Source organism: Struthio camelus, chromosome 25, assembly GCF_040807025.1.
Source record: "Struthio camelus isolate bStrCam1 chromosome 25, bStrCam1.hap1, whole genome shotgun sequence".
Taxonomy (NCBI): domain Eukaryota; kingdom Metazoa; phylum Chordata; class Aves; order Struthioniformes; family Struthionidae; genus Struthio; species Struthio camelus.
In genome coordinates, this window is record NC_090966.1 from 7930377 (window position 1) to 7957191 (window position 26815).

Sequence of the window (26815 nt, forward strand, 5' to 3'; positions counted from 1 at the left end):
CGGGGGCCGCGGCGGGGGCGGGGGCCGGGGCCGGCTCGGCGGGGGCCGGCGGCGCGGACATGGCGGAGCGGAGCGGGAGCAGCGGCGGCGGCGGCGGGCAGGGAAAACCCGGAGCGGGGCGCGGCGGCGGGAGGCGGAGCGGGGCGGCGGCCGGGGGCGGGGAAAACCCGGCGCGGGGCGCGGCCGCGGGAGGCGGAGCGGGCCCGGGCCGGGGGCCGGGGTCGGGGGCCGGGGTCAGGGAAAACCCGGAGCGCGGAGCAGCAGCCGCGGGAGGCGGAGCGGGCCCGGGCCGGGGTCGGGGTCAGGGAAAACCCGGAGCGCGGAGCGGCGGCGGCCGGCCCGGGGCGAGGCTGCGGGCGGCCCCGCTGGCGGTGCCCGGGCCGGTGGCGGTGCCCGGGCCGGTGGCGGTGCCCGGGCCGGTGGCGGTCCCTAGCAGCAGCCGCCCCCGGCTGGGCGCCGCCAGGGCGCAGACAGAGCAGCCTGGCCGAGCCCGGCCCCGCTCGGCTCCCCACCGGCCGGGCCCTTCCGACCCGATGGCGGTTTTCCCAGAAACACACCAAAAATGGCAGTGTCACCGATGCCACCTCCTGCGGCTCGTCACTAACCAAGTCACCTCCGGGGAGGTTCACCCGCCGGCAGGGCCGGGACGAGGCCAGGCTGGCTGGTGGCGGCAGGGCCAGGACCAGCCCCGGGCGCACGTGGGGACAGAGCGGCGTTGAGCCGCTTGCACCGCCACCTTCCACCGCGGCATCAATAATTTACTGACAATTGCAGATTTAAAATCATACACTTAGCACGTCCACACGCTGTGCACCAGCTAGAAGCTGATTACTCGGTCAGCGTGTCTCACCTTGCCGAAAACACACAAACTTCCCCTGCGCGCGCTCGTTGTGGCCTCCACGGCATGACGTGCGCGACCAGGCGGAGCGGTGGCTGCCTTGCAAGGGAGGCGCTTGCATCTGCACCCCTGAAAATTGGGTTGCTGCAGATATTAATTTTGGACACCCGTTTCGGAAAGTCGTGGCTGGGTGTTACTGGCCGGTAGGGTCCGGCCATGCCCCGCGCGCGAGCGCTGACGCGCCCTGTCTGGACGTCCATCGCAAGGAGCTCGGCAGGGGCCGGAGCACGGGCCGGCTGCGCAGGAAACCCCACGGCCCCCTCCGGCCCGGCCCCGGGCTGCCCTCGCCCACCCCACCGCCCCGGGCAGGAGGTTCGGGCTGCGCCTTTGCTGGGCTTAGCACAACTCTGCCAGCCCTCTCGTGGCCGCCGGCTGCAGAGCGCAGCCAGTGTTTCATTTTGACGCAGGATTTCAAGCGAGCGGGTGGGAATCGGCCCTTTCCCTGCTCCCGCCCCGACCTGCTTGCGTGCAGCGCAGTGCTGCAGGCCCCGCGCAGCTCTTGGCCGGCAGCCGACCGGCAGCGTCCCTCCCATCCCTGCCCCTCTCTGCAGCTAGCGCAATGAGAGCCGGACGTGATGAGTCCTAGGGAGGGGTCTCCTCACCTCCACAGCAGCGCTGCCGAGGCTCCAGAGCCCCTTGCGTGCACAGAGACTCACGGCTGCAACGGAGCTACTGCATCTCCTCAGACATGCTCCGACTGCGGTCTCGCCAGCAGAAGCCTCGGCAGTCGAATGCTGCCTTGCTTCAATCCTGGCAATTGCTGAAGGATGCTGCTTTCATCTGATAGCATTTGTGGACTGCTATAATGAGCTTTGGCTTGCTGAGATAAATGAAATTGCTCACCCAGAGGTGCAAACTTCATTAATGCCCACAGTGAGTCAGATCAGCATCATCCTAGCACAGAACGTAAACAGGCTGGACACATGAAAGGGGATTTGGCTGGGACTTTTTTCCTTCTTTTAACCTCCCTTAATTGCTGTTGATTTGTATCTTTGCTGTGTGTGTTCAAGCTCCCCTGCTGTTCCACCTCTTCGTCTTCTGGGGCAATCCATCAAATAACACGCTGTTCAGGGCTCAATGATTTAACAGTTGAACATTGACAGTTAGCATTATTCTGCAGTTTTGCCTGGCAAATTTCTAGCTCCTTCACATATTTGACAGGTCCAAGGAGATATTTAAAAATAGATCTGATGAGAAATGAGTGTTCAAGTGTCTCCCTTATTTCTGTCCCACTAGAGAGGCTTACCAGGGAAAATCCCAGGGTGGAAATAGGATGTTGCAGACTGAGACAAACGAACGGCACAGATGTGTACGAAGTAACAGTGCACCCACCCCAAAAATGTAGAGAGGGTTTCATGTCCGTAACACGATGGGGCTGAGCTCTGCTGGTGCCTTCGCTGGTGACATGCGTGTGCCTCTCGCTAGGCGCACGCATGCATCCTGCAGGGGATCAGGCCATAGGACAGAGAAGAGGACGCTCCTGCATGTTCACCTGCTCCATCACGTCCAAGTGAGGTCCAGAGCCCATGTGGCTGTACAGGACTGGGTTGAGGGGCTCTCCGCGGGCACAGGACCTCGGTGTCGCAGGCACCAGGTCTTGGCCAAGGGGTTTTTGGGGAAAGTTGGTTTCTTCTGCTATGTGCACCAGTACAGAAAATAACACGAATAGCAGACAGCCAAGTTAACCTGTAAGAGCAAATCAAAGCCCCAAGAGGACGGCTCTGCGAGGGCGGATCAGCCACTGGAGAAGCATCGTCAGGAGCAAATGTGTAGGAGCCATCTGTTGCCTCGCCATACGCGGTGACAGCCACAGCAAGCTCACAGCGCGTCTCTCCCCCTATCCTACCCTGAAAATTTACACCATGCCTGTAGGTTGACTAACGGATATTTTTGCAAGTGTTGCCTGCCAAAAGGTGCATTGCACCAAATGGGACAGGAAGTTCAGCAGTGACAGTGCCCCAAGTGGCTCTGAGCAAAAGGCGCTCGCAGCTGCTCTCCCTCCCCAGGGGACGTCAGATGGGACGGGAGGGTCTTTGCAAAGGCCTCGAGCATTCGGCACGGAGAAAGTTTTCTGTGTCCTCCAAAGCAGGGTCACAATAATCTGCTGCCTGGAAGCAGAAATGAATTCCTATTGAGAGACATGGTGCAAAGCTTTTAGCAGAAAGGGTGTTTGCCAGGGGAACCGCTGGCTCTAGGTTACACCTACGGCCACCCAGGGCTGCTTCAGCTTCAGCTGCAGGCACGAGGCACTTTGCTCTGCGTTCCTCCACGTAAAAGTGGAGTGACGTGTACACATATAAGAAGGCAAAGCAACCCTACTGGGCTTGCAAAACAAGGCACAGTCCTGCACGATCTCCTCTCCTCGGGGAGGGAATGAGGAAACGTGTGTGTGACAGATCTTCATGGCATTGCTCAAGGCAGGACGAGGAGGTGCCGAGGAGCTGCAGCAACGCACATTGCAAAGCAGCAAAGAGGAAGTGACTGGAAAGCCTGAACTTTAATTTGGCCAGCCGACCACGGCATAGACCCGCCGTGGCTCTCAGGTGCGTCAGCTAACTCGGCCCTTGCCCCCGAGGTAGGTCCCAGGACGCAGGAGCACAGGCAGCCGGTCGGCCAACACGCGCGCGGGCCTGGGCCAACACGTCCCGGCCAGCGCCGGCCCCACGGGCACTCGGAAACATCGGGCACGGGCACGGCGGGTCTCCCTGCTCGTGCCACGTCTCCGCTCTGTGCTCGTCCCGACGCCGCGCACAGCACCAGTACTCATATATGAAAAACGACTGTGATTTCAGGAAAAACGACTGTGATTTCAGGAAAAACGACCTGCCCTCTCAGTCCATTAACAAACCCAGTCCCACTGCCACAGCGCTTTAATTTCCGCTCCTGCGGACTCGCTCTGCCCTCACCGTCTCCATTTGCGCCGCGTTTGGCGGCAGACGGCTCGTCTCCGACAAACCGAAGTTGGCCGCTACGGTAAATGCGCCGGCGGCGCGGCCGGGGGGGCGGCGGGGAAGGGGCCTCCCGGGAGCCGCTGGCTGCCAGCCGCCGCGGGCGGGACGGGACCGGGCGGGACGGGGCGGGCGGGGGGCGGCGGGGGCGGCGGGACGGGGCGGGCGGGGGGCGGCGCGGCCGGGCCGGGGGGCGGCGGGGGCGGCGGGACGGGGCGGGGGGCGGCGGGGGCGGCGGGACGGGGCGGGGGGCGGCGGGGGCGGTGGGACGGGGCGGGGGGCGGCGGGGGCGGCGGGACGGGGCGGGGGGCGGCGGGGGCGGCCGGCCCGGCCCCGCGCGGCTCCCGGTTGGCGGCGGCGGGCGGGGGCGGCACCGGGGCGGGGCGGCGCCGGTAAAGCGGCGGCGCGGGCGGCGCGGCCCCGCACCATGGAGGGGCACCTGGCGCGCTGCAAGATCGTGGTGGTGGGGGACACGCAGTGCGGCAAGACGGCGCTGCTGCACGTCTTCGCCAAGGACTGCTACCCCGAGGTGCGGCGGGCGGCGGCGGCGGGCGGGCGGGGGCGCGGGGCGCCGGGCGCCGCTCACCTCTCCCCTCTCCTCCGTCCCCCAGAGCTACGTGCCCACCGTCTTCGAGAACTACACGGCCAGCTTCGAGATCGACAAGCAGCGCACCGAGCTCAACATGTGGGACACCTCAGGTGGGCCGGCGGGGGCGGCGCGGCTCGGGGTGCCCCCCCGGGGCGGTCCCTCGGGGTGCCCCCCCCGGAGCGGTCCCTCGGGGTGCCCACCCGGGGCTCCGGGTGCTCCCTCGGGGTGCCCACCCGGGGCTCCGGGTGCTCCCTCGGGGTGCCCCCCCCCGGAGCGGTCCCTCGGGGTGCCCACCCGGGGCTCCGGGTGCTCCCTCGGGGTGCCCCCCCCGGGGCGGTCCCTCGGGGTGCCCCCGGGGCTCCGGGTGCTCCCTCGGGGTGCCCCCCCCGGGGCGGTCCCTCGGGGTGCCCCCCCCGGGGCTCCGGGTGCTCCCTCGGGGTGCCCCCCCGGAGCGGTCCCTCGGGGTGCCCCCCCCGGGGCTCCGGGTGCTCCCTCGGGGTGCCCCCCCCGGAGCGGTCCCTCGGGGTGCCCCCCCCGGGGCTCCGGGTGCTCCCTCGGGGTGCCCCCCCCGGAGCGGTCCCTCGGGGTGCCCCCGGGGCTCCGGGTGCTCCCTCGGGGTGCCCCCCCCGGAGCGGTCCCTCGGGGTGCCCCCGGGGCTCCGGGTGCTCCCTCGGGGTGCCCCCCCCGGGGCGGTCCCTCGGGGTGCCCCCGGGGCTCCGGGTGCTCCCTCGGGATGCCCCGGGACTCGGGGCGCCCCCGGGGCGGTCTGAAGGGTGCTGCCCTCCCTGCGTTGCTCCCTCGGCATCTCGGAGGGATGATCGACCTCCGTTGCCGTCCGCGGGGTGGGAGGGAAGCGCGGCGCCCTGCCAGCCGAGACCTCACCTCGGCCAGGAATGCGCCCTGGGAACCCGCTCTCCTTTCATCGCTCTCCCTGTAACAAAGCTCTCTGGCGGTTTTTTTTTTGATTTTGCTTCTGCCTCTTTGTCTGGGTCCTCGTTGCGCTGCTGCGGGAAGCCGTAGGTGCAGCTGTCCCAGCCCTCCAGGCACTCTCCCAAACTTTGTGCCTTGTTTCCGTGGGGATGTCATGAACTGCTTGGTGCAGAGCTGATAGAAATATTGGCATCTAGCAAAGCTTATGTGCACCTTCTAATTTACCTCTGACAAGCGTCTAGGCCTGGCATGTGCGGGCGGTGCAGCTAACGGGGGGCTCGGTCAGTGTGTGTGTCAGACTTGCTGGTTCTTTCCCCGTTGTTTCTGGGTCCTAATGAGAAATGAAGTCTTCTGTGTGTCCAAGAGCAACAATGAATTAATACATGACCTAAGAATTTTTTTGCTCTTGTACGTTGAAATTCCTTGCTATAGTTTTACATCCATCCAGGCTGTTGAATTGGCCCAGCTTTATCTAGAGCAGTGGCTTTACTGAATCTTGGACTAGCTCTAATGTGTAAAACATGTTTCTTGAGTCTGTGCTGGGGGCTTCCCGGCCGGGGAGACGTTGCTTTTGCTGCTTTGCTTCTCTTGAGACGAAAAACGGTCTTTCCCTTTGCTCGCGTGAGGCGTGCTGTGATGTGAGCTTGGAGGATGCTCTTGGCCAGGGCCGCTCTCGGGAAAGGATTGAAGCGCCGAGATGGGGCTGGCACGGACATGGCTCTGCTCAGCTAGGAGCTGCGCTTGCTACGCGCGCGGTGGCCCTGACGCGGCAGTCGCTGCGCGGCCGGCCCCACCGAGCTGCTGTGGCGCTGCGAAGCCCTCGGACCCCGCAACAGCAACGCGACCCTGCCCCAGCCCGCGGCCTTTGCAGCAGCGCGGTGAGCCCGGACCGCGTGCGCCCGAGCGACCGGCTGTGTTTGTGGTACACCCGCTGTCCGCCTGTCCCCGCGTTCGGGGGCGTCCAGGCAGGAGCTCTGCAGCCTGCGAGAAGGGCCCGGGTGGCGTTATCGTTGTTTGATGCTGAACAGCTTTGCTTTGAGAGGCTCTATCTGAGAGGAGAAACTTCAGTTTTTTCAGTGTGCAGAAGCATGTTGGATGCACTGGCGTTTTTTAGGAATTCTCCAGAAGGTTTGCCTTTGATCTTACAAATGTTAAAAGAAAAGGATATGGTAGAAGGGCTTTAAAGCTGCGTGTATGTACCTGACGCCTGCACCTGATGCTATTCCACTTTCATTTTCATCTTTTTAAACAAAAGCTATGTGTTTTTCTTATATTTCTCTATAGTCAAGGGGAAAGGGACTTTGATTTTTTTTCTCCTTTTTCCTTATAAAAAATGTAAGCCCTTTTTAACAGCTTGGTTGCAGACAGAGGTCACTAGACAGTTTTCCAGATAAATTCCCTTCTGTTGCAGCTTTGGTTTGAAATTCATGGGAGCTGGTTCTTCAGTAAGAAGTCCTGCGAAGCAATACACAGCAATTTCCTTAGCAATCAATCTGTAGTTTTAGCTGCAGCCTGTAAGCTGCTGTTGAATTTCCACTACCCTTTGGCGACACTTGTAAACAGAAGCTCTGGTAGAAGAGGTTTTGCACAACAGCAGAGTGAACCAGCTGGGCTGCCGGGACTGGAAGCGGCTACTGGCCCTCCTCGTGCGGACGGCGGGCGCGAGGGGGCCCTTTCCCTTGCCTCCGTGCTACCCGCTGGCTCCTCCAAGCGGCTTGGCAGGCAGGGGCTTGGTGGCGGTGCCGAACTCCTTCCCCGCCGGGGAGGGAAGGGGGTGCTGCAGGACCCTCTGTGCTTTGAACACTTGCCGTCTCTTAGATGAGCGCCTGGAACTGGAGCTCGCATCTCTCCACCCTCCAGAAACCTGGAGAGAGACCTGGGCAGCTGAGCTGACGCCTATTTTTTTGTTCTTGTTTTTTTGTTTTCCCCCCTCTGCAGTTGGTCGTGAAAGCCTTTAGAGACCGCAGAGGCTGCACGGGGGAAGCTGAGCATGGTCCAGCGATAGGCGCTGGGGCGGGAGCCGTCCGCCCGCTCTGCGGCTGCAAGCGCGATGGCAGCTCCCCGGAGCTCCCACCGCCTGCTGTGAACCCCTGCGCGACCGGGGCTGTCGCCCGCTCCCGCAGCCGGAGGCAGAGCTGGCTGGCAGGGCGAGCTGGCTAGCGCAGCCTTTCAGGCTGCGTTTGTCCCTCCTGCTCAGTGGCAAATGCAGGCTCTGCTACGCTGGCACACGGCAAGCAGTCGGTAAATGTAGTTACCGTGGGGTGAACAGAAGCAAAGGGGAATTGAATAGCTCCGAAATTGTACCGGGGGCCTCTGATTTCCTTTAAATGTCTCCTAACCTGTTGCCCATTAATCAGTTTTTCTGAGGTTGGAGGGCGGCTGTAGACTGCTTCCAGCACCGAGAGTCCTTCACGAGGATGAAACCTCTGCTGCCCGGGCAGGGCAGGCGCCGGGGCGCTTACAGCACCAGCCCTGCAGGGAGAGGGGAGCACAGCACCGCTCGACCCCTCTCCCGTCACCTGCGGGTGCCCGTTGCAGTTCGTACTTGTTTCTAGTTAAGTCAGTGCCGCAGCCAGGCAGTGTGAGAGTGAAATTGCTTCAGGTGCCGTTTTACAGTGCAGCAGGGATGGCCCGTTCCCCCTGAAAGCCTGTGCCATGTGCCATGTTTTTCAAGCCTCCATTAAAAAGCAATTTGACCTCTTTGCGTGTGAGGGAAGGAGGGCAGGTGAGGATCTGCCTGCCATCCAGGGCTGGGCTCCGGGGAGCATCTCCGCTCAGGAGCCTTATGGAGACACGCGTCTTTGCTGCTCTTCAGACTCCCCTTCTGGCAAATTCTTCTCTTTGCTGTCTATTGGCTGAACGTCCCTGGCACAGAAACAACTTCTCTGCACAGCCTAGATGCCTTGGTGGCATAGGGAAACTCCTGTTTGACGGGATGCCTGTTGGCTTGGGAATGCTGTTCCCAAAAGGGCTGGGTGCCTCCTAGACATGCAGCCGAAACCTGGCAGGAAGGGCTTTCTTCCTCACCTCTGTGGAGCTGGGCGCTGGAAGGGCGGGTGGTTTTTCTGACCGCTAATAATGCTTTGCAAAGAGTAGGCGGATTGCATTTCCGTGCTTCAGAGGTGTGAAAGGGAGTGCAGCCACCAGGAGCTGCGTGCTGGGAGGGTGGCTTTGCGGAGCGATGCAATAGCTGTGCTCCCGGTAGGATCGGGGCGCTTTCAGGGGGCTCTTCAGCCTGGGAAATCCTGCGTCGGGCGCGGAGCAGCTGACGCCTTCGGCAGGTCCCTTCAGCGCAGCAGCGCGCGGGCCGAGTGCCCGGCTGACGCTCTCCGCAGCGACCCAGCTCTCGCTGCCCCCGTCAGCCGCGCTCCCCCTGCCTCCCCTGCACCCCAAGCGCACCAGGGCACTACCGGCTCTCCGGGTCTGAGGCTTCACCCATATCTAGGCTTTATTCTCAGGGGGGAGGCTGCTCCGTGTGTAGCAGCCTGACTCAGGTCTTTGCAGGGCTTTTGCCTCAAAGCCCCTTACGCCAGAGGCTCTACCTGCCTCCTGGGTCGGCGGCCGCTAGTCCAGCCATGCCCCAAGGCTGCTCCTCTGTCGTCTTTGCTGATGCAGATCCCGGTGCAGCGCGGGGCTGGCCGTGCCAGTGGCAAACCTTCCTTGCCATCTTCTGAAGCTGCTGCCGGGGACTTTTCTGTCCCTTGTGGAAGAGCAGGAGCCGCTGCTGCTGGGAGCTGCAGAGTCTTGGCCACCCCGGCTGCCCGGGCAGGTTGGGTGCTGTCGCTTGGCCCCTCGGCCAGTCCTGGCGCTCCGGGACGCGACTCCCCCGCGTGCAGGGAGCCCGGCGCGCCTCTGCTGCTCCGCTGGCTGCGCGCAGCCCCCTTGGCTCTCCCCGCGCCGGCTCAGCGTACGCTCGGGGCGAGCGGTGCCTCCTTCTCGCGGCCGTAGCGCATGCGGCCCTGCAGAAATCCCCGGGGTGGGGGAGTCGCCCCGTCCCCGCGTGCAAGTGCTTGCCTCCCTGGAGCAGGCACCCGGCGCGGCACCGCGGGCCTCCCTCTCCCCTGCAGCGCCCGCGGGGTTGGGGGACGGCGGCAGGCTCTGTGCGAGACCCCGGTCAGACGCCGCGGTGCGGCAGCACGACCCAGGCTCTGCTGCGCGTGGCTGCAGCTTTCCATGGTGCCAGCTCCTGAAGATAAGATCTCCGCTCAATTAAACCGCACAAGTTTACAGGCCCAGCCTTCCCTGTGGGGAGAGACCTTATCTGGTAGCCGAGCAGCCAGGAGGGATCTGCTGCTGATGCACAGCAAACTTGAAATGTGCAGCATTGCATAAAGATAATTGTGTTTGTTCAGCCCTCAGACATGTTCCCTAAAGCCCAGCGCATGTGGTGGATGTGCTGTGGGAACCTTGCCACTCCTGTTCCTTATTGCAGCCAGTTGAGTAGATGACAGGCAGGTTGCGGTGGTGCCAGCTGCCCTTGTGACACAGCAACAGTGCCAGGAAGAGACATGGAGCTCCCGTTTGTCTCCTTTGTCAGCTGCCGCATGCAGCATCCCCAGCATCCTCCTGAGGAGCCTGGACCAGCCCCTCAGGCTGCCTCTGCAGCCACCGCTGGGATGCTCCCCCAAAGGTGCCACCAGCGACTTCTACAGGGAGTTTCCAGAGCTGCCTCAGAGTTGCAGTTTGCACGTGTCTGAGCAAGCTCCTCTAGCCCTCTGTGTGCCGCGTGTGAGAGCGGGGACGAGGACGGGGTGAGGCAGCAGCGCCCTGCGCGTGGCTTGGCAGGGGATTCCTCTGCCAGTAACTCCAGCAGAACAGCCTCCTGTTAAGTGACAAGTTTCCAGTAATGAGATCTGGAGAGGGGCCCAGAAATGCCATCTCAGCCCATGCAAATACCATTGCCTTCATCCTGGTCACGTCCATCCTGAAGACATGCCAGCTGGGCTGTTTTGTAATTTACTCATTGACTTTTTTTTAAGAGCATCACAAGAATTAGGAGCAGAGGTTAATTGTCCAAGCTGATTAGCTGTTGTTTCAGTCATGCACTTTCCAGATGATTGCTTGTTCTATGTCGTGGAACAGCTTCCTCTTTCTCTGGACTTCAGGGGTTTACATTAAAGTTGCACAAGCAAGAAGAATGGTGCAGCCAAGGTGGAAGAAAAACTTATGCAAAAGACTTGGGGCTGGTGACCATGCTACCTCTCCTGTGTCCCTCAGATGGTGGGACTGCAGGTGCTTGCAACAGTGGCTGGCAGTTCCCTCTGCTGCTTTCCGTCTCCTGTCTTTGATGGGATGTCCCATCACTCTAGGACAACGTGTTGTCCCGTGCACTCTTCGCGCTGGCAGGCAGGGCCTTTTGCACTTCCAGGTAACTGGCTGACCCTAGCTGAGCTGAGCCGGAAGAAAAGGACCCTCCCATCACGCGGTTCTGTTGTGCTCTAACTTCTGAAGAACAAATTGCGGTCTTCACTTGGGTAAAACCTTTCTGAAGTTCTTGCCTGTAGGGATGGCAGAATCTCTCTTTGAGGCAGTTGGAGGGGTTTCTGCAAGAACAGGCAGAGGATGCACTGTTAAAAGCTCTGCCTGCTTGGCTGTGATGGAAATGGCCCCTCAGCGAGGGAGGCTGCAGCTGGCTTTGTCTTGCTGCGACATTGCTGTAGGTAATGCCAAGGAACCCAGGGCAGCAGACGGGCACCTTGCTGCTTGCGGGGGTCAGTACAGTGTTTATCTGCCTGGCTGTTCACGTGCAGACTGCTGTATCTTCGCTGCCGAGTGGAACTTGGCATGACCGCAGTTCTGTTTGACTCTGTTTCGCTAGGTCTCCTTTGCTTTCAGTTCAACTCGCTTTAATCTCTAATGTCACTAATCACTTCTTGTTTCTGAATTGGGACCCCTGAGTTCCTCAGATCCTGGCTTCAGAGCGTGGCGCTTGCTTTTGTCAGAGCCGCTGGCTACTTGTGTGTCCGAGTTTATCACCAGTGCTTTAATTCCTGTTTTTGCCATTTGTCACTGTTCTGGGCTGGACTGTAATGAGCACTGTATTGATGTCAGAAATATGTTTCTTGAATCAACGTGATCTGCATTATCTTCCCCTTTCAGACAATAATCAGCCAGGCAGGGGTCAGGGATCCTTAACCTGTCTCTGAGCCCCAGCTGAGCCAGGACCTGCAGGGTGCTCTGAAATAGGCTGCTGCTCATTGATCTTCCAGCAAGAAATTTCTCTGATTTGCTTTCAGGAGAGAGGGTCTGGTTTCACACTGGGAGGCTGAAGTTGGTCTCTGAACTCCTGACAGTTCAGATCATCGTCTCCTTGATGTGCAGCTATTGCAGCATCAGAAGCTGCGATAGCCAATTTTCTGGCCTCCTGCTTTAAAGCCCATCAGCGCTAATGATGCAGGGAGTGAGAGGGGGATTTACATGTTCTGGTCTGTGATGTGCCAGGACGCTGAGCCATTTCTCTTCACCTGTTGCCTTCTGCCTTTATAAAGGCAGCTCAAATCTTCAAGGCAGGAACCTGGGTCTGCGGAGTTTGCCATGCTCCTGGTTCCACGTGAGCGATGGATTGGTGCTGGGAGACTCCTCTTGGGATGCTGGAGGCCGAGCTCCCTGGATCTAAGGGGGTGACCTTGCAGACTGCTGCCAGGCGGATGAGGAGATGTCTTAGGGGTTCTTGCAAAACAGGATGCACCAGCAGTAATTCCAGAGAGACTGGAAGTGGGAGGCAGACACCTCGGAGGTGGAGAGACCACGGGCAAGGCTGCTGTCAGGAGACATGAGTGCGTGTGAAGCTGCCTCCTTGTAAATGAGTATCCGAGCCCACCTTCAGTTGGGGACGCTCCTGTGCTGAGCCCGTGACCTTCCTATTTCCCATAAACTGGCCATGACCTTTGGGGCTGTTTAACTGATAACTGCTCTCAAGGGTTCCCCAAAGCTGGATTCCTTTTTCCCCTCTGCTTTGAACTGTGACATTGTTTCTCTGGGCTTATTTCCCCCTTTCTAGCAATGGGGAAATATTTTAGGGTGACTCGGTGTCCTCTTGGCGCATCTGCAGAGGAAATGGCAGCTCTGAAGTATCCTGGATTTCTTAGAAGACCAGCTGAGATTTTTGCACCCTCACCATGGGGACTGCCTGGCCTTTCTTTACCCAGGGCGTCTGGGACAGCTGCCACTTCTGCTTCTTTCATTCACTGTCAGGTTTTCAATCCAGCATTTTTATGCTTCCCCCTTGACGGGCCCTGGGAGGAGACAATAGCTGGGCTGTTATCCTGGGATATGTGCCTTTCTCATGCAAATGAGCTGCATGCATTGGGTGAGTCCATTCAAAGCCCTACGGGAGCTGAGCCTCTCCCTGGGAGGTGGGTGCGGGGTGTGAGGAGGGGGAGCACCCAACTGGCACCACTCCAAAACTGCCGCAGCTATTGCTATCTCTGTCCTGCGCGGCAGCTTTCTGCACGGGGTGCTGAGCACCGCTGCAGCCCAGTCTGGAAGCAGCTCAGTGGATTGTTCCATGCCCAGCACGTCTGTGAATTGCACAGGGATATCTTCAGTTTTAAAGGTGTGATATAAATAAAATATCATGTTATTATTAACACTTTCATCATCTGCCCTGCCAGAGAAGCAACTCATCATGAGAGCCGTTACATTTGCTGGCACTTCATGTAATATTAACGAGGACGGTAGTGTCTGGAACACTAATGTGGGGAAGGGAAGCAGTGATTGATCCTGGGCGTCCCTGGTCCCCGAGCAGACCGCTACTGCAGCTGCATCTCTCCGCTTGGGGCCTGGAGCACTCCTTGCCCAGTCTGGGAGGGTGAGGAGGGGGCTCGGAGACATGCCCCTCTATTCAGAGCTTTTGCCTCGAGTACACTTTGCTTGGATAAATGTCTTTGCCAGTTGGCATTGTGAATTCACATCCAGAAAGCCCTGTTTAACCCCAGGAAGCGCTGAGTGCATATTTCCTGATGCATAGCAACTCTGGAGGGTTTGAGCCCTGTCTTGGGATGCGCTAGAGCGCCACGTGGCTGGTGAAGCTCTGCGAGAAACGACTTGGGTCTGGGGCAGTGGAAGGGATTGTCCCCTTGTGTCTGATGCTGGCTGAGAAGTGGCGCAAGCCTCTTGCCCTGGGTGGGGGTCAGGATGCTGCAGCAGCTTGGTCCTCTGGACAAAGGTTTGGCTGCACTGGCAGTGGGTTTTCTCTAGCAAAGGGAACATCCTCTAGAGTCTCTTTAAAGCCTGCTGGGAGGTAACCCGATGCTCTTTGGGCTTGTTGAGGCAGCTCTTCAGAAAGTTAGGATGAATTTCTGCTTCCTTCTGTGAAGGATGCTCTTGGCTGTTGCTACAGAAAGCAGCCTGTGCTGCCGCGTTTCTGGCTGTATGGGAAGAGCTTACAGTGAATCCTCTGAGTCAAGTGCAATGCTGAAAAATTTAGGCCTTGGCAATGCTCTTCTGCATTTCAAGCCAGAGCTGGCTGGGGGTTGTGGGAGCCCCTTGCGGAGTGGATCATGGCTCCGCATGCATATTTGCTTTCTTGGTTTGCAATGTGCTATTGTTGGATGGAGGGTGCCCATGTGAGCAGACTCATTATCTCTCAGGACAGCTAATAAGGAACGCATGAAGATTAACACTATGTTGGTATAGATGTAAACGGCACATTTCTGCCCCCTGCCCAAGAGCAGGCTCCCTGGCTGAGTCACAACGCCAGGCATTTCGAGGGGCTGCCAGCTGATAAGGAAGAGGAGCTATTCATGGCTGGATCCGCCTCTGAATTTCAGACAGCAACAGCATGGATTTTATTTTTAAGCTGTTTTTGGCGGCCGACTTGCTCCAGTTTTCTCTCTTCAATCACGACCAGATGCACATAGGTCCCGTTTCATGCAAACCTGGGTGCCAAGTGGGAGAATGACTCATGCGGTAAAGGAAGGCTGGATCTGCAGACACACAAGCCTTGGGTGCATGTGTGCTTGGAAGTGCCAGACTATAGGTCTCTAGGGTGTCTTGCTGGAAGATCTGAGAGGTACTGAGTACTCAGAACCAATAAAATGGGAGACCTGGAGCTGAGGCTTTTGTGTTTTGGTTTCTTTTCTAAATGTCAAACTCAGCGAAGGAGTAATAGATGCAAAAGCTGAAACAATAATCCCCAAATGAGAATTTCCTATTCACCAGAGGCATCTCTAAAGAAAGCTGGGAATTACCTAAGCTCAGAGCACGGCACCTCCTCTGCTTCTGGTCCTCGCTGAACATCCATCTCCATCAGTCCCTCGGGATGGGGCAGAGCTGCTCTGCCGCGGAGGCTGTGAGCACCGGCTGCTGTTTGCTGTCCAGATGACTTGTGAGTGGAGCTACCCGTGAAGGTGCAGGGGGCTGCTCCTGCTTTTTTGAGTTGGGAGCAGAAAGTTAATGACTATGAAGGCAATTTTGATCTCGTTAAGAAAATGAGGCTCTTGACCTAGAGCAGCCTGTCCCTCACCTCCTCCCATCAGCGCGGGGACTTTGTTCCTGTGGCTCGCGGAAGGGGAGAACGCGTCGCCCAGCCCCGGAAAGGGATAGCGGCCGCACAGAGAGGCACGGGGCCGTGCTCCACCGCTCGCGGCGCGGCCGGCCGGTGACATGCCCAGGGGAGCAGCAGGTCGCTGTGATACAGTTTGCGGTTGCAATGTCCGTGTTGAAAGGAGCCAAACCCACCTCTACACCGGAGAGTTCCTGGCCTGGGAGGGGGGCAGATTTCTCTGTGATGTTTACGTGAAACTGAGGAGCGGTAGGGAGGGGATGCCTGGGGGAATGCTGTCCCACCAGCGAGGCGGGCGCCTGCCTGGGGCAGACACCACCTGTGCGTGGGGCAAAGGGTACGGCCCGATAAAGGAGCCAGCGGACCTGAGCACAGCGAATCCGTGCTGGACCCGCATCCTGTCTGGTAAACCTGCAGCAGGCAGGAGACTGACAACGGTCTGCCCGAAGGGGACCTTGGTGCTGCCTTCAAACGCGGTGGCAGGATCACCTCGCTGTGCCGCAGGAGTACAGGAGGGAGCAGTTCGCTTATGCCAGCTTGATCCTGAAGTATCAGAAATCTCCAAGGCTGGGACACAGGGGCCCCAGCACACCTTGCCTTCTTGAGCACCAGCCTGGATCCTCTGTCCCCAGAGCTGACGAAGGCACAGCAGGGACGGGCTTGTTTCCATGGAGAGAGCATGACTTTCCCTCTAGGAAGAGGGCTGGGTTCTCTGCAGAGGATCAGAGTCTGTTTCTTCTGTGCTGGGTCCCAGCTGCCTCTTTTTGCAGTGACTTTGCATGAAAAAAGATCTCAGCTGTGGCTTTTCTAACTGGCTGGAGCGTGGTGGTGCAGATGCAGCAGCATGGCTGTCTAGGAGGAGCTGGACATTCCTGTTGCTGCTCTGGTGGTGAATCCAAAAGCGCATCAAATCGCAGGGTGCTTGCCCCAGGCTGTGGTAGGGACGCTGGGGCGCACAGGCACGGCTGGCGTAGGGCTGGTTGGAGCATGCCCCGAGCTCTGCGTGCTGCCAGCTCCCTGCGAGGACTGCCTGTGATATCCTGCTGCGAGCTAGTGTCAAGGGGGCAGCGAGGTGGTCAGTCTCCTTGGAGCTGGGTAGGATTTGAGGACACATCTCTGGGTTTGGGTGGAGGAAGAGGTGCCTGCAGCAGGGTCTGCTCTCCTGTCTTTGTCCTGTGCAGCGATCCGGGGTGTTTGCAAAGCGCCTGGCATGCAGCAGGAGAGCCCTGACCATGGCTGCACTGGAGGGGCCGTGCCCTCATCCGTGCTGTGGCTCAGCTGCGAGCCCCAGCGCAGCCTGCAAGTCCGAGGCCCCTGCGGAGAATCGGCCCATTCTCTCGCACGCTTAGCTGAGGCAGATTCTCATCCTCCCGGAAACATAAGCCACCATCATCCATAATTCATCAGGTGCTGAACTTCATCAAGGAGCCATTTGACAACAGGGCTGGGTGCTCCACCCTCCTCCCAGGGTGGGAAAGTGCTGGCTCCGAGTATTCCCAAGGGGCCGCGGCAGGAAGCGCATCCTGTTTCCTCAGCCTCGGGGTGGGCGAGTCTTTTTTCGGAGGAGGCAAACTCAACAAGGGCTCTGGTGTCTCTGCTTCCCCTTTTGATAAATAAACATCTGCTTCTCATCCCTCCAGGAAGTTTCAGCCATTGTAAAGCCAAATATAAAACTGAAACAGTGTTTTTGAGTAGCCATGAGCTGATTGCTCCATTACTGTTTACTGAGGCATTTACAATCATACACAGAATGCACTTCAAATAAAAACATTAGGGGACAATGACTTTAATGGCTGAGATTTGCATTGAAGGTATGTGTGTGTGCATGCATGTGCGCGTGCGAGAAGCTGTGCTGGGTTTGGACTGGGCATTCTGCCTGCTGACGGAGAAATCCTACAGAATACAGAATCATCTCCTCTAATTTATACCTTGTTCTCCAAATCCTGGCACATCTTTTGTACGCAAAAAAGAATCCGTCTGACTTTTTCCAGTATAAATCCAGTGCAGAAGGCAGCTCTTTTTTTAACCTATCTTAAATTCTCACAATCTCTGGGAACAAGCTCCCCTCTATGAACATACCCAGACAGGAGGGAGTAGGAGCTCAAATGTGTTACTGCTATTTTGCTCTAGTGAGAGGGCTCCATAAAAATTAATGCAATCCTTTTCTGTGTTTGAAACCCATGCAGATGAACCGGCTGCTAGAGGAGCAGCATTCCTTGCCTGCTACCTTCACTCAGCTACCCCTTGCTGCCATTAGCGCCACAGCAACTGCATGACCAGTCACGGAAGAAATATGCCAGTGGGGGAGAGGGAGGCATGTGCTGCTCTGCAGTATCACAGTCTTCCAAGCTCCCTTCTCTGCAGAGAGCCAGCATGCCCTGGCAGCACAGCTCCGCTGCCTCTTACTGACCAGATGCTTACTCGGGAAGGAGAGGAATGCAAAAGTTGCATTTATTTCTAGTCTCCAAAGGAATGAATCTAAGAATGCAAGGACAAAACCTTGAGATATCCCAGGACAGCTGTCTTGCTTGTCCTTGGTGTAATTGCAGCAGGCTCTCTGGTTCCAGTGGTTTCTTGGTGTTTGCAGGGAAGAGCCAGGAGACCAGCTCGCCAACCATGATATCCCCGCTTCTTATTGGAATTAAAGATCTCTTGGTTGACGAAGGCTGCTAGGGCTTCTAGCCTGCCCATATGGGCAGTTGGTGGGATGAGACTTTCTGCTCACAACACTCCTCCCTCTCCTCTCTGCAGGCTCAGCGTATTATGATAACGTCCGTCCCTTGGCCTACCCAGACTCGGATGCAGTGCTCATTTGCTTTGACATCAGCCGCCCAGAGACCCTGGACAGTGTGCTCAAGAAGGTCAGTGCCTGGCCTGCGTCCTAACTTGTGAGATGGGGGGTTCTGCAGCAGCACGTGGGGCTGGTCTGGGGTCCCTGCTCTCTGGCGCTGTGATCAGAGCTAGAAGCTCTGGCCCATGTGGCCAGACCTTAGCTGGAGTTGGCATACTCAGATCTGGATGGTCTGCTGCTGCCAATCCCCATGTCATCTGTAGCAGAAAGCAAGATATTTCCATTTGAAAGGAGTCCTGTGAATAATGTAGCTCATAGTAGCTTGCAGGGGAGGTATCTGTGTGTATGCACATGTGCAAATGTGGGGACAGAGGGAAATGCAGGGCATTTGTTCTGTTTTTGATGAAGACCTTGGAAAGTGTTGTGCATCTCTTGTTAGCGTAACCACCAGTGAGTGTGTTACCAATTGCTTGCAGCAGCTGAGAAGTAGCCCCTGGTGCTGGTTTCCATGCAAGCAGAGTGCTCAGTTTGTTGGCTGTCCCCTCAGTTCAGCATCTGCACAGTAGAAAGGACAGCAATCAGTTCCCTACAACTTGACAACAAGAATAATGAGCTGTGGGCACTGAATTTCAAGTCTGTACATGAATAAAATGAAATGGCACGATGCCACTGGACTAGATAGTACACAGGGCTTGAACGCTGTCAGCCCTGACAGAGCTGACTAGCCAAGGTCTGCATCAGCAGCTGGGAGCTTCTACCTGCAGGTTAGCACCTTCCAGGAGAGCAGCTCTTCCTGGCGGGCAGCTCTGCCAGCCCCCCGGGAGCTCCGCAGGGACGCAGCCCATGGTGCAGCACCCCTGGCTGGTTCCAGCAGGCCTGGGCATGTTGAGCCCGGTGGGAAGAGGTGGCATCCACGTGAGGCTTTCCCCTGAGATGGCATGAAATCCAGCAGCACAGGATGCTGCCCAGAGGAGCTGCTGAATGTCCTCCTGACCCTTCACATCCCGAGGTGCCTCTGGTCCTGGCTGCTGCATGCTTCGTTTCATGACGTTCAGGCAGCTGCGGTTTCAGCGCGCTCTCCCTGCTGTGCAGCATAGCTGCAAAGGACTAGTTTGCCACTGCGTCCTGTCCCAGAGGTGAGTCATGGCTGCCGTCTAGCTCGTGAAGCTCTCTGAGATACTGAGGAGTGAAAGGCACTGCAGAACTGTAAGCGATTCCTGTGGTTTTCCTCAATGACCCCCAATCTCCTGGGGCTGGACTGGCCACTGTCTGAGCAAGTCACATTGTGGTGACTGCCCTTTCGACCTCTCTGCATTTTGCCAAATGTTGTGCTGAAGCAAATGCTTCTTATTCAGCTGCTGGAAGGGCTGAGAAGCAGAGCTGGGGCTCCAATGTCCTGGTGAGGGGACAAAGACCCCTCAGACAACGCGGTCAATGGCTCAGTGTTCAACTCCAAAGCAGTTCCCAGTACAGAGCTTGCTGGGTACAGGCAGGCATGCTTCATGCGGACTCAGAGAATTCACTCCTCAGCTTGGGAGTCAGCAGAATAATAATGCAAGCAAATCACTTGCACCGTAATGAGCTGCAAACCCACTAATAATTAGCTGGGGCTGGGATCTATTTATGTGTTTCTCTGCAGATACTCTTTATGTGAGACTCTGTACTGCTCAGTGTAAGCTCTTCCCTGTGCAGCCTCACAGATGCTTCGAAGACTGTTAGGCAATGTCTTTTTGATATGGTGGCTTAAAATGAACCCTAAATCACAAGAGATTTCTTAAGTGCCTCTGAGTAGATGCCTGGTTTCCTTTGGCACAGGCTTACAGCCTACAGAGGTGAGGAGAATTCCTAAGACACCATGAAGTTGAAATGGGGTTTAGCTTTTGATATCAGGCGACTAAGGAGAATAACACTGCCTATTCCAGCCGTGGGCAAAGATGCTAATTCAGCAGAGGAAATCTTTATTATTGCTGCCCGTCTGGGATGCAAAATCGGAACTGGCTTTTGATTTGTAGGACTCTAGTTTATGTAAACAGCACGTACAAGTGAAGGGGAAGGAGCCACCTGAGAGAAGGCAAACAAACAGCTTTTCATTTCGTACAAAGTCGGTGTTCATGGGGTGGTGCCTTCATTCTGACAGGTTTTGATAGTGCAGCAGATCTGAGCTCCCCACCAGGCTGTTGCTTGTGTGAGAAGAGGGTCATACCACTCCATGGACCAGGGAACCCTATGTCAGTACAGACACCTGTGACCTCCTGCTTGGTTAGAAGGGACCCTATAGCTCCATCTCTTTAGGGATTTTCACCCCTCGGGTAAATTAGGATGTTTGCATTCCAGCTCCAAAAGAATTATAGCATCCTCCTCTTCCTGGTGCTTTAGCCCTTGACAGTGTACGGCTGTGACACCAGAGACCTCCACAAGCTGGACAGGCTCGTGTGCTGCTGGAGGGGTGGAGATGTGTGAGTCCCACTAGACGAGTGTTCCTGGCAGCAGGGGAGGAAAGTTCACGATGAAGCCAATATGAGCCAGTCTCCTGGTGGAAAAGAAGCTTTTTCCTTATTTTGCAGTTGCTTTGGTCAGATATTTGACGAAATGAAACTTGTATCATCTTCAGCACTTTCTTTCCCCACCAGGTTATGCACACCAGGTGGTGGGCCTTTTTTTTTTTCTTCTAATTGCCAGGGTATATGCTTTACCGTCAGCTACTGTGACAGGAAATTGCTAATTCCAAGTGACACCTTTAGCCAGTGGTATCTCTGCTTATCATCTGCCTGCTACTTCAAAAGCACTAGACGCGTAAGCGGGGTGTTGGCACACTGAAGGCAACTGTACAAGTCTCCTCTGGCAGAGGTCACAGGTGATGCTTTTATTTACTGTTGCAGACACTTAGCTGCATATTGAGCATTCATTTCTAGAGCTCTAAAAAGTGCCATTAGTGCCAAGGAAGTGGATGTTTGCCTTGACCTTCAGCTTGCTTCCGCTCTTTATTTCCCTGGCTGTAACTATGCTCTGAATGTCTTAATGTCTTTAAAAATGTGGCTCCCAATGATAAACAAATAATGAGTGTGTTGTGCAAATAGCTCCCTGCTGACTGGTCCAAAAGGCTCGGCAAGGGTGACCTTTGGAGTCTCAGATCTGTGCACCAGACTGTGTGGTCATTATTTTTCCATAGTCATACACAGAAGAGGTCTCCAGACGCCTTGGGCAGGAGGTGGCAACTTAGGTTTAGGTGGTTTGCGGTGCATATTGGAACAAGCGTGCAGAAAGTTATCTTAGAGGCACTCATTATTCCCATCCCTGCCTGTGACAGTCATTAAAGTGCCCGGATGAGCTAATCACCGTCTTAACAGCTGTGACCCCAGTTTGGAAAGGCCATACACACCACAGTGCTCTGGCTTGGCCTCGGAAGCCTGCTCTCCAGGTCTGATCCCATTAGAGCCTCATATTGTATTCAAAACATTGAAAGCTGCCTGGCCCTGCATTTTCTGTCTTCAGCACAGTGTCCAGAGCTGTTTCTGGGCGGCTCGCTCACTCAGGATTAGGGCACAGAGAGCCCCACTAGCCTTGGTGGCCACCATCCCTTGTGTCCTTGACCTACAGCCCTTTCTGACTTCCTGAAACCTGAGCATGCAGGCCTCAGTGGAGACAAAAACTGCCCGCAGTGCTGGGATTGTGGGTGCTACAGATCTAAGGCAAATGAGCCTGAAACAGGCGTTGCAATAGCGACAAGCGGCAGTCCCGGTGCTCTGGCTAATTCCGTTCCAGGTCCTGTGCGGAGACGTGCCCGGCCAGGCTGGCTCGGCAGAGCGTGTGCTGACGTTAGTAGGTGCTGGGGGCCAGCGCCCCTGCACGTCGTTCCTCTGCTGAGAGAGGGGAGGGCAGCTTGCTGGTGTGCATGGCCGAAGCTGTGAATCAGGACTTCGGGGTCCTGTTCTTGGCCAGGAGGCGTGGAAGAGTTGTGGCTGGAAGATGCTGTCTGATATGAACTAATGTCAAGATTCTCCTGGCCTGCTCTTTCCTGCAGGGCTGAGGGGGGTTTAGAAGAGGCTCTTGGCCTGGTCTGTAAGAGGCTGGGTGCACAGGGCTGAGACCCTGCGATTGCCTTTGAGTTGCCAACCTTTGCCCTTTTGCAGGCTGCCTGTTGCCAGAGTTATCTTGATGTGAAGGGGCCAGCTGGTCTCCTGTGGTGACTGTTACACAAGCTGCCTCTGAACACCTCTCTCTTGTCTCCTCTGCAGTGGCAAGGGGAAACTCAGGAATTCTGCCCCAATGCGAAGATTGTGCTGGTTGGCTGCAAGCTGGACATGCGGACAGACCTCAACACGCTCCGGGAGCTTTCTAAGCAGCGCCTCATCCCCGTCACACATGAGCAGGTGTGTCTCGGCAGCCAGCTCCATAGGGTTCCTGGGGAGTGAGTTGGGCTTTTTTCAAGACGTATTAGTACAAAGAAGCTCAGCAGCAAGTGACCCTCTGTGCCAGGTCTTGGTCTGAAGCTGTTTTGATCTTGGCTAATGGAGCAGACGCTGAGCTGCTCATCTCTCAGCACTCTTCTCCCTGCCCTCGGGGAGAACTTGACTTATTCCTGACGCTCTGCTGAACAACCTTCTGGTAGGTAGCTGAAATGTCTTTTCTCAAAGATGGTGGAGATGCCTGGTTTGACAAGCTGAACCATCTAAAGGGGAAGGCACAGGAGGTGTTTCTGTGATTCTTAGCTTAGCATAGCTCTTTCAGCTCTGCAAGTGACTCTTCTGCTTAGGGTCTGTCAGGGGGCAACCACCGCTGGCAAGGGGGTAAGTCATAGCTGCAGGGTCTGCTGCTGGACTGCTCTGTTCCCAGCTCTTATTGTGAAGACCCACAACCACTTCTGGGGGCCATATGATGGCCCTGGTGAGAGCAGTTGTGCAGGCCCTCTGCTGAGGGGGTAGCACAGTGTTAGTGGCAGAAGGTAAGCACCTCAGGGTCCAGCACCCTCAGATGCCCACTGTGTGCTTAGGCCCCACCAGTGTGAAGAGCAGGTGCCTGGCTGGCTGATGACCAGATTTCTGGTGGAGAGCAGGCCTTGGGTTCCTTCTCCCCAGGGCAGGGGTGAGGCCTCCTGCTGTCAGGTCTGGTGGTGATAACAGCTTGCTGCTGAGGAGCTGTAATGATCTGCAGGCGCATCCTGGCTTGGCCCTGGACAGGTCTTCCAGGCTTCTCAGCCCTGCAAGGGATCCATACAGGGAAGCCTTGGGACAGTGGGTGCACCTCTCCTTCAGAGCCAAATCTCAGTTGCTGCTGGGAGACCAGCAGGCAGGTATGTGGCACCTGGCATCCCTGTCTTCTCAGGAGGCCATGCTCACACCTAGGGCTCTCATATACACTTGCACTTTATTTGCGGAGGTGAGAGCAGCTCCCCACTGTGCCCGTGCTTTGATTGGGCTGGGAGCACAGGCCAAGCTCAGTGTGATGTAAAAGGGTGCTCTCTGCAAAGTGCTGACATCTTAACCTCCTTTCCTCCTCTCCCCATCCTCTCTGGATCACAGGGTAGTGCATTGGCACGGCAGATCGGGGCAGTGGCCTATGCAGAATGCTCCTCCAAGGTCTCGGAAAACAGCGTGCGGGATGTGTTTCATGTGACCACGCTTGCCTCGGTGAACAGGGTGCACAAGAACTTGAAGCGCAGCAACTCCAAACGGGGACTGAAGCGGGCATCTCAGATGCCTGGCAGGACGGACTTATTGAATGACACAGAGATCAGGAAAGACCGAGCCAAGAGCTGCTCCATCATGTGAAAAACAGGCTGTAAATAATGTGTGTGTATTGTCCATTTTGTACAGTAACTGGCCCAGACAAGGGCATGGTGCTGGCTGCAGGGCCAGCCTGCCTTTCCAAAGCCTTTCTCAGTCTTTAGGGCTGAGCAAAGGTCCTAGCTGCAAACCAGGGTGCATGAGTCACCCCCCCACCATGGAGACCTCTGGATTGGCTGTTGCTGTGCTGATTGCTTGGGGTAAAGGAACCACTTGGCAGAGGAGTATTCAGGTGCTGGAAAGTCTGTGACTGGGTGAAACGAAGCAAAAGGGAGTGATCCCGGGTGCGTGTCACTCTCCTGCACACATGGCCCAGGCTCCATGCGTATGTGCAGCTACAAAGACACACGCAGCATGGGGCAGTGGGCTGTGTGGGATCTGGAATGGAGGGTGGGGAGTGGGAGGAATTGTTAGCAGCAGAGTGTGTTCAGGGGAAGGTGCTGTTGCAGTCACCCTTTAGAAGAGAGGAGACGTTTGCGTCGGTGCTGCCTTCTGCTAGGCTGGACGGCAGGTCACCACAGAAGGTGCAGGTCTGGGCCAAAGCTGGGAGGGAGGGCACCCTGAGGAGGAATCTTAACCTGATGAGACACCATAGTAGTCTACCCCCGGCAAAGGAAATCAGTCCATTGCTCTTTTTGAGTTATTTTAAATACCCAAACTCCATTTGAACAGCGGTGAAATGCAGCAGGGTGGATCTGGCTCCAGGGGAGAGGTTTATCCCAGTAGAGGCATCCTGAGAATTGTGGTTCCCTCAGCAAGCAAATGCTACTCGGGAGCTTGTGTCCCAGCTGCTGACAGCCTGGTTAGTCACCGAACTGCTCCTGCAATGGGCAGCTGATGTTCCGAGGCACATCACTTCCGAAAAAGCAGACTGCAATAACTATCCATATCCTGTTCTCCACCCATTTCCAGCTGCAGATTGTGTTGCATGGTGCTGTGTTTGTCTGGTTCAGATAACCAAAAAGATTATATGTGTATCTGCACCCTGTCTCCTCTGTGGCACTGGGAGGGATGGTGCTTCCTGCTCTTCTTGCCATGCTGTACAGCCTGCTGCCAACACCTCTCATTGCTTCTGCTGCTGCCCTCTCTAATGCCTTTGACTACAGTGTTAGCCTTGACTTGATGTCACATAGACACTTTAAGGAAAAAAAAAAAATCTGCTCCATTGCCAGATCCAGCTGTGTCAGTGGGCTACAGGAAACAAATAAACATCACTGGAAAATGCTTAGTGCTTGACTCTGTTTTTAATAGCCAAACTCGGCATCCTCTCAAAATATCTTACTGCCTCACTTCTGTTTGTATCTTGACATAATTTCTCTAGCTCTTGAAATCCACTCACACACGCACACGTGCAGTGGCCTTAGCTACATGTACTCATTTGGGAGCCGAGCCACCTACCTGAATAACCTCTCACTCCATCCTGGATCCCTAAATACTGTGCAGCGTTTGCAGCTTGTCTATGCCCGAGCTGCCAATTTGAGTTGATGTGCGGTGTCCCCATCCTCACTATGTCACTAGCCGCAAGTGAAGATAGCTTTTGACTTAATATTTTGTACCTGCTCTCCCACCCAAGGCTCAGACTTCAGTTGCACCATGAAGGCTACTTGGGCAACTGGAGCAGCTGAGTAACTAGCACAAGAAAAGCCCAAGAAATGACTGGATGGGGTTGTGCTGAGTGCAGGTTGCAGGAGGATGAAAGTGCCCATCTGCAGGCTTGGGGGAAGGGACCTGAGTGAGGCACTATGCCAAGACCAGCCTTCAGCCCTGCAACGCTTTTCTCTTTCTCTGCAGGGTCCCCAGAGCCCCCACAAGCAGCACTGAACAAAACTAGTCCCTGCTTGATCAGTACCAAGCAGTAGCTCACAAGTGTCACTACCAACTCCTTTTTTAACCTGTGCACGTTCAAAATTACTCTGTCTTCCTTCTCTCCATGTAAGCACAGAAGTATTTGGCAAGCATGTCACCCTTGTCATCTAGTATCTTTTAGGCTAAGACTGCTTTTGAACTTAATCTGGTTTTCTCTACAAACGCGTTTCTGCTCCACTGATTAATTCAAACTTCCAATGGCTCTATATTAACTTGTTAGCTCACCCTATAAGCAAATCCCCAGTTACTGGGTAGTGATCATTGACCCTGAGCTGTGCCAAGCGTCTAGGCATATGGAGTGGGCTGTTGCTATAAAAAGTGGCTGTAAGCCTCCCTTGGTGTCTGCTCCCATCCAGCTCCAGCGAAAGGGGAGGTCTGGACACCAGTGAAGCCCGCAGAAGCACTGCAGGTGTTGGGCTGGGGGCGGGTGGTCACGGTGCGTGACACGGCAAACGGACCAGTTCGGCAGGCTGCAGCAAACACCCCATTCGCCCGCGCAGGGGAGGGCGCAGGGGCAAGCTGCTGGCCCTCCGTGGGCGCTGCCGGGCAGAGCGGCTCCTCCGCCAGAACCCGGCTGCAGTGCTGCCTGGCGGCTCCACGACAGCCGGCGATGCTTTCCCCTTTCCTTGGGTCACTGGTGCGCAAAGATAACTTGGTCCCTAGTGGCCCTGGCTGTTAGCTCTGCTGCAACCACAACTGAGCTTCACTTGCTGCTGCTGGGGATTTCTTTTTTTCTTTTTCTTTTTTTTTTGTAAACTGAACTTTTCAGGCTCTTGTGGCTTAAATGGCCCTTAGGGATGGATTGTGACACTGTAGAGACATGTCCCAGCAGCAGCTCTGCGAGAACTAGTCAGGATTAATGGCAAGCAGAACCTCTCAAGAGACGAAGGCAAGCAAAACAGTCTCCAAGACCATTTATCATAAAGTAGCTGAGCTGGATCCCTGGGTAGGGGGAAGTAAAGATGTTAAAGCCTATGGGAGTAAGCCCTTATATATCCTCAATTTCCGTCAGCAGATCCTTTTCCCGCAGGCGTATGAGCAGTTCTGCAGCTGCGGGTGACCCAGGTGCAGAGCCCTGGACAGCAGGCCAAAGGGATTTTAGGGATTTTTTTCCTTGCCTCTAAGGAAGCCGTTTGCAGGACAGAGCAGTCCCGCTGTGTCAGCGCACTACTACATCCACCTGCCTCCGCGTGGTCCCAGGACAGCTCTAGACACTTGGAGCGTTTGCTGGCTGCTGCCCAGAGCATCTTACTGTGGGAAAAGGGCTTTTGTGATGCCTGCCTTAGGAGGGACAGCCTGAGGTGCTCCCCGCTCAGAGACGTGGAGGGCAGGAGGCCAGGGCTGGCAGACCTAAGGAGGGTTACTGCAGCTCAGAGGTTGCCAGTGAGATGTGCACTGGCAGCCGTGCTAAAGAGCAAGGTGCGCTCTGCTTGGGTGGGGGAGCTGCCCCAAAAGCACCATGGAAGCTCTGGGCACAGCTTTTCCCTCCAGAAGAGCCTTGCAGC

At 56.5% G+C, this 26815-nt stretch overlaps 1 protein-coding gene across 1 annotated transcript; it reads left to right on the plus strand.

Moving 5' to 3' along the window:
- The first annotated feature begins 4216 nt into the window (after positions 1–4216).
- Positions 4217–24668, plus strand: RND2 (Rho family GTPase 2). Its single transcript, XM_068918810.1, has 5 exons — positions 4217–4375; positions 4458–4545; positions 17622–17731; positions 21897–22031; positions 23181–24668. Exons 1-5 carry the CDS (start codon positions 4274–4276, stop codon positions 23427–23429), a joined length of 684 nt encoding a protein of 227 aa, XP_068774911.1. The 5' UTR covers positions 4217–4273; the 3' UTR covers positions 23430–24668.
- Positions 24669–26815: the final 2147 nt, after the last annotated feature.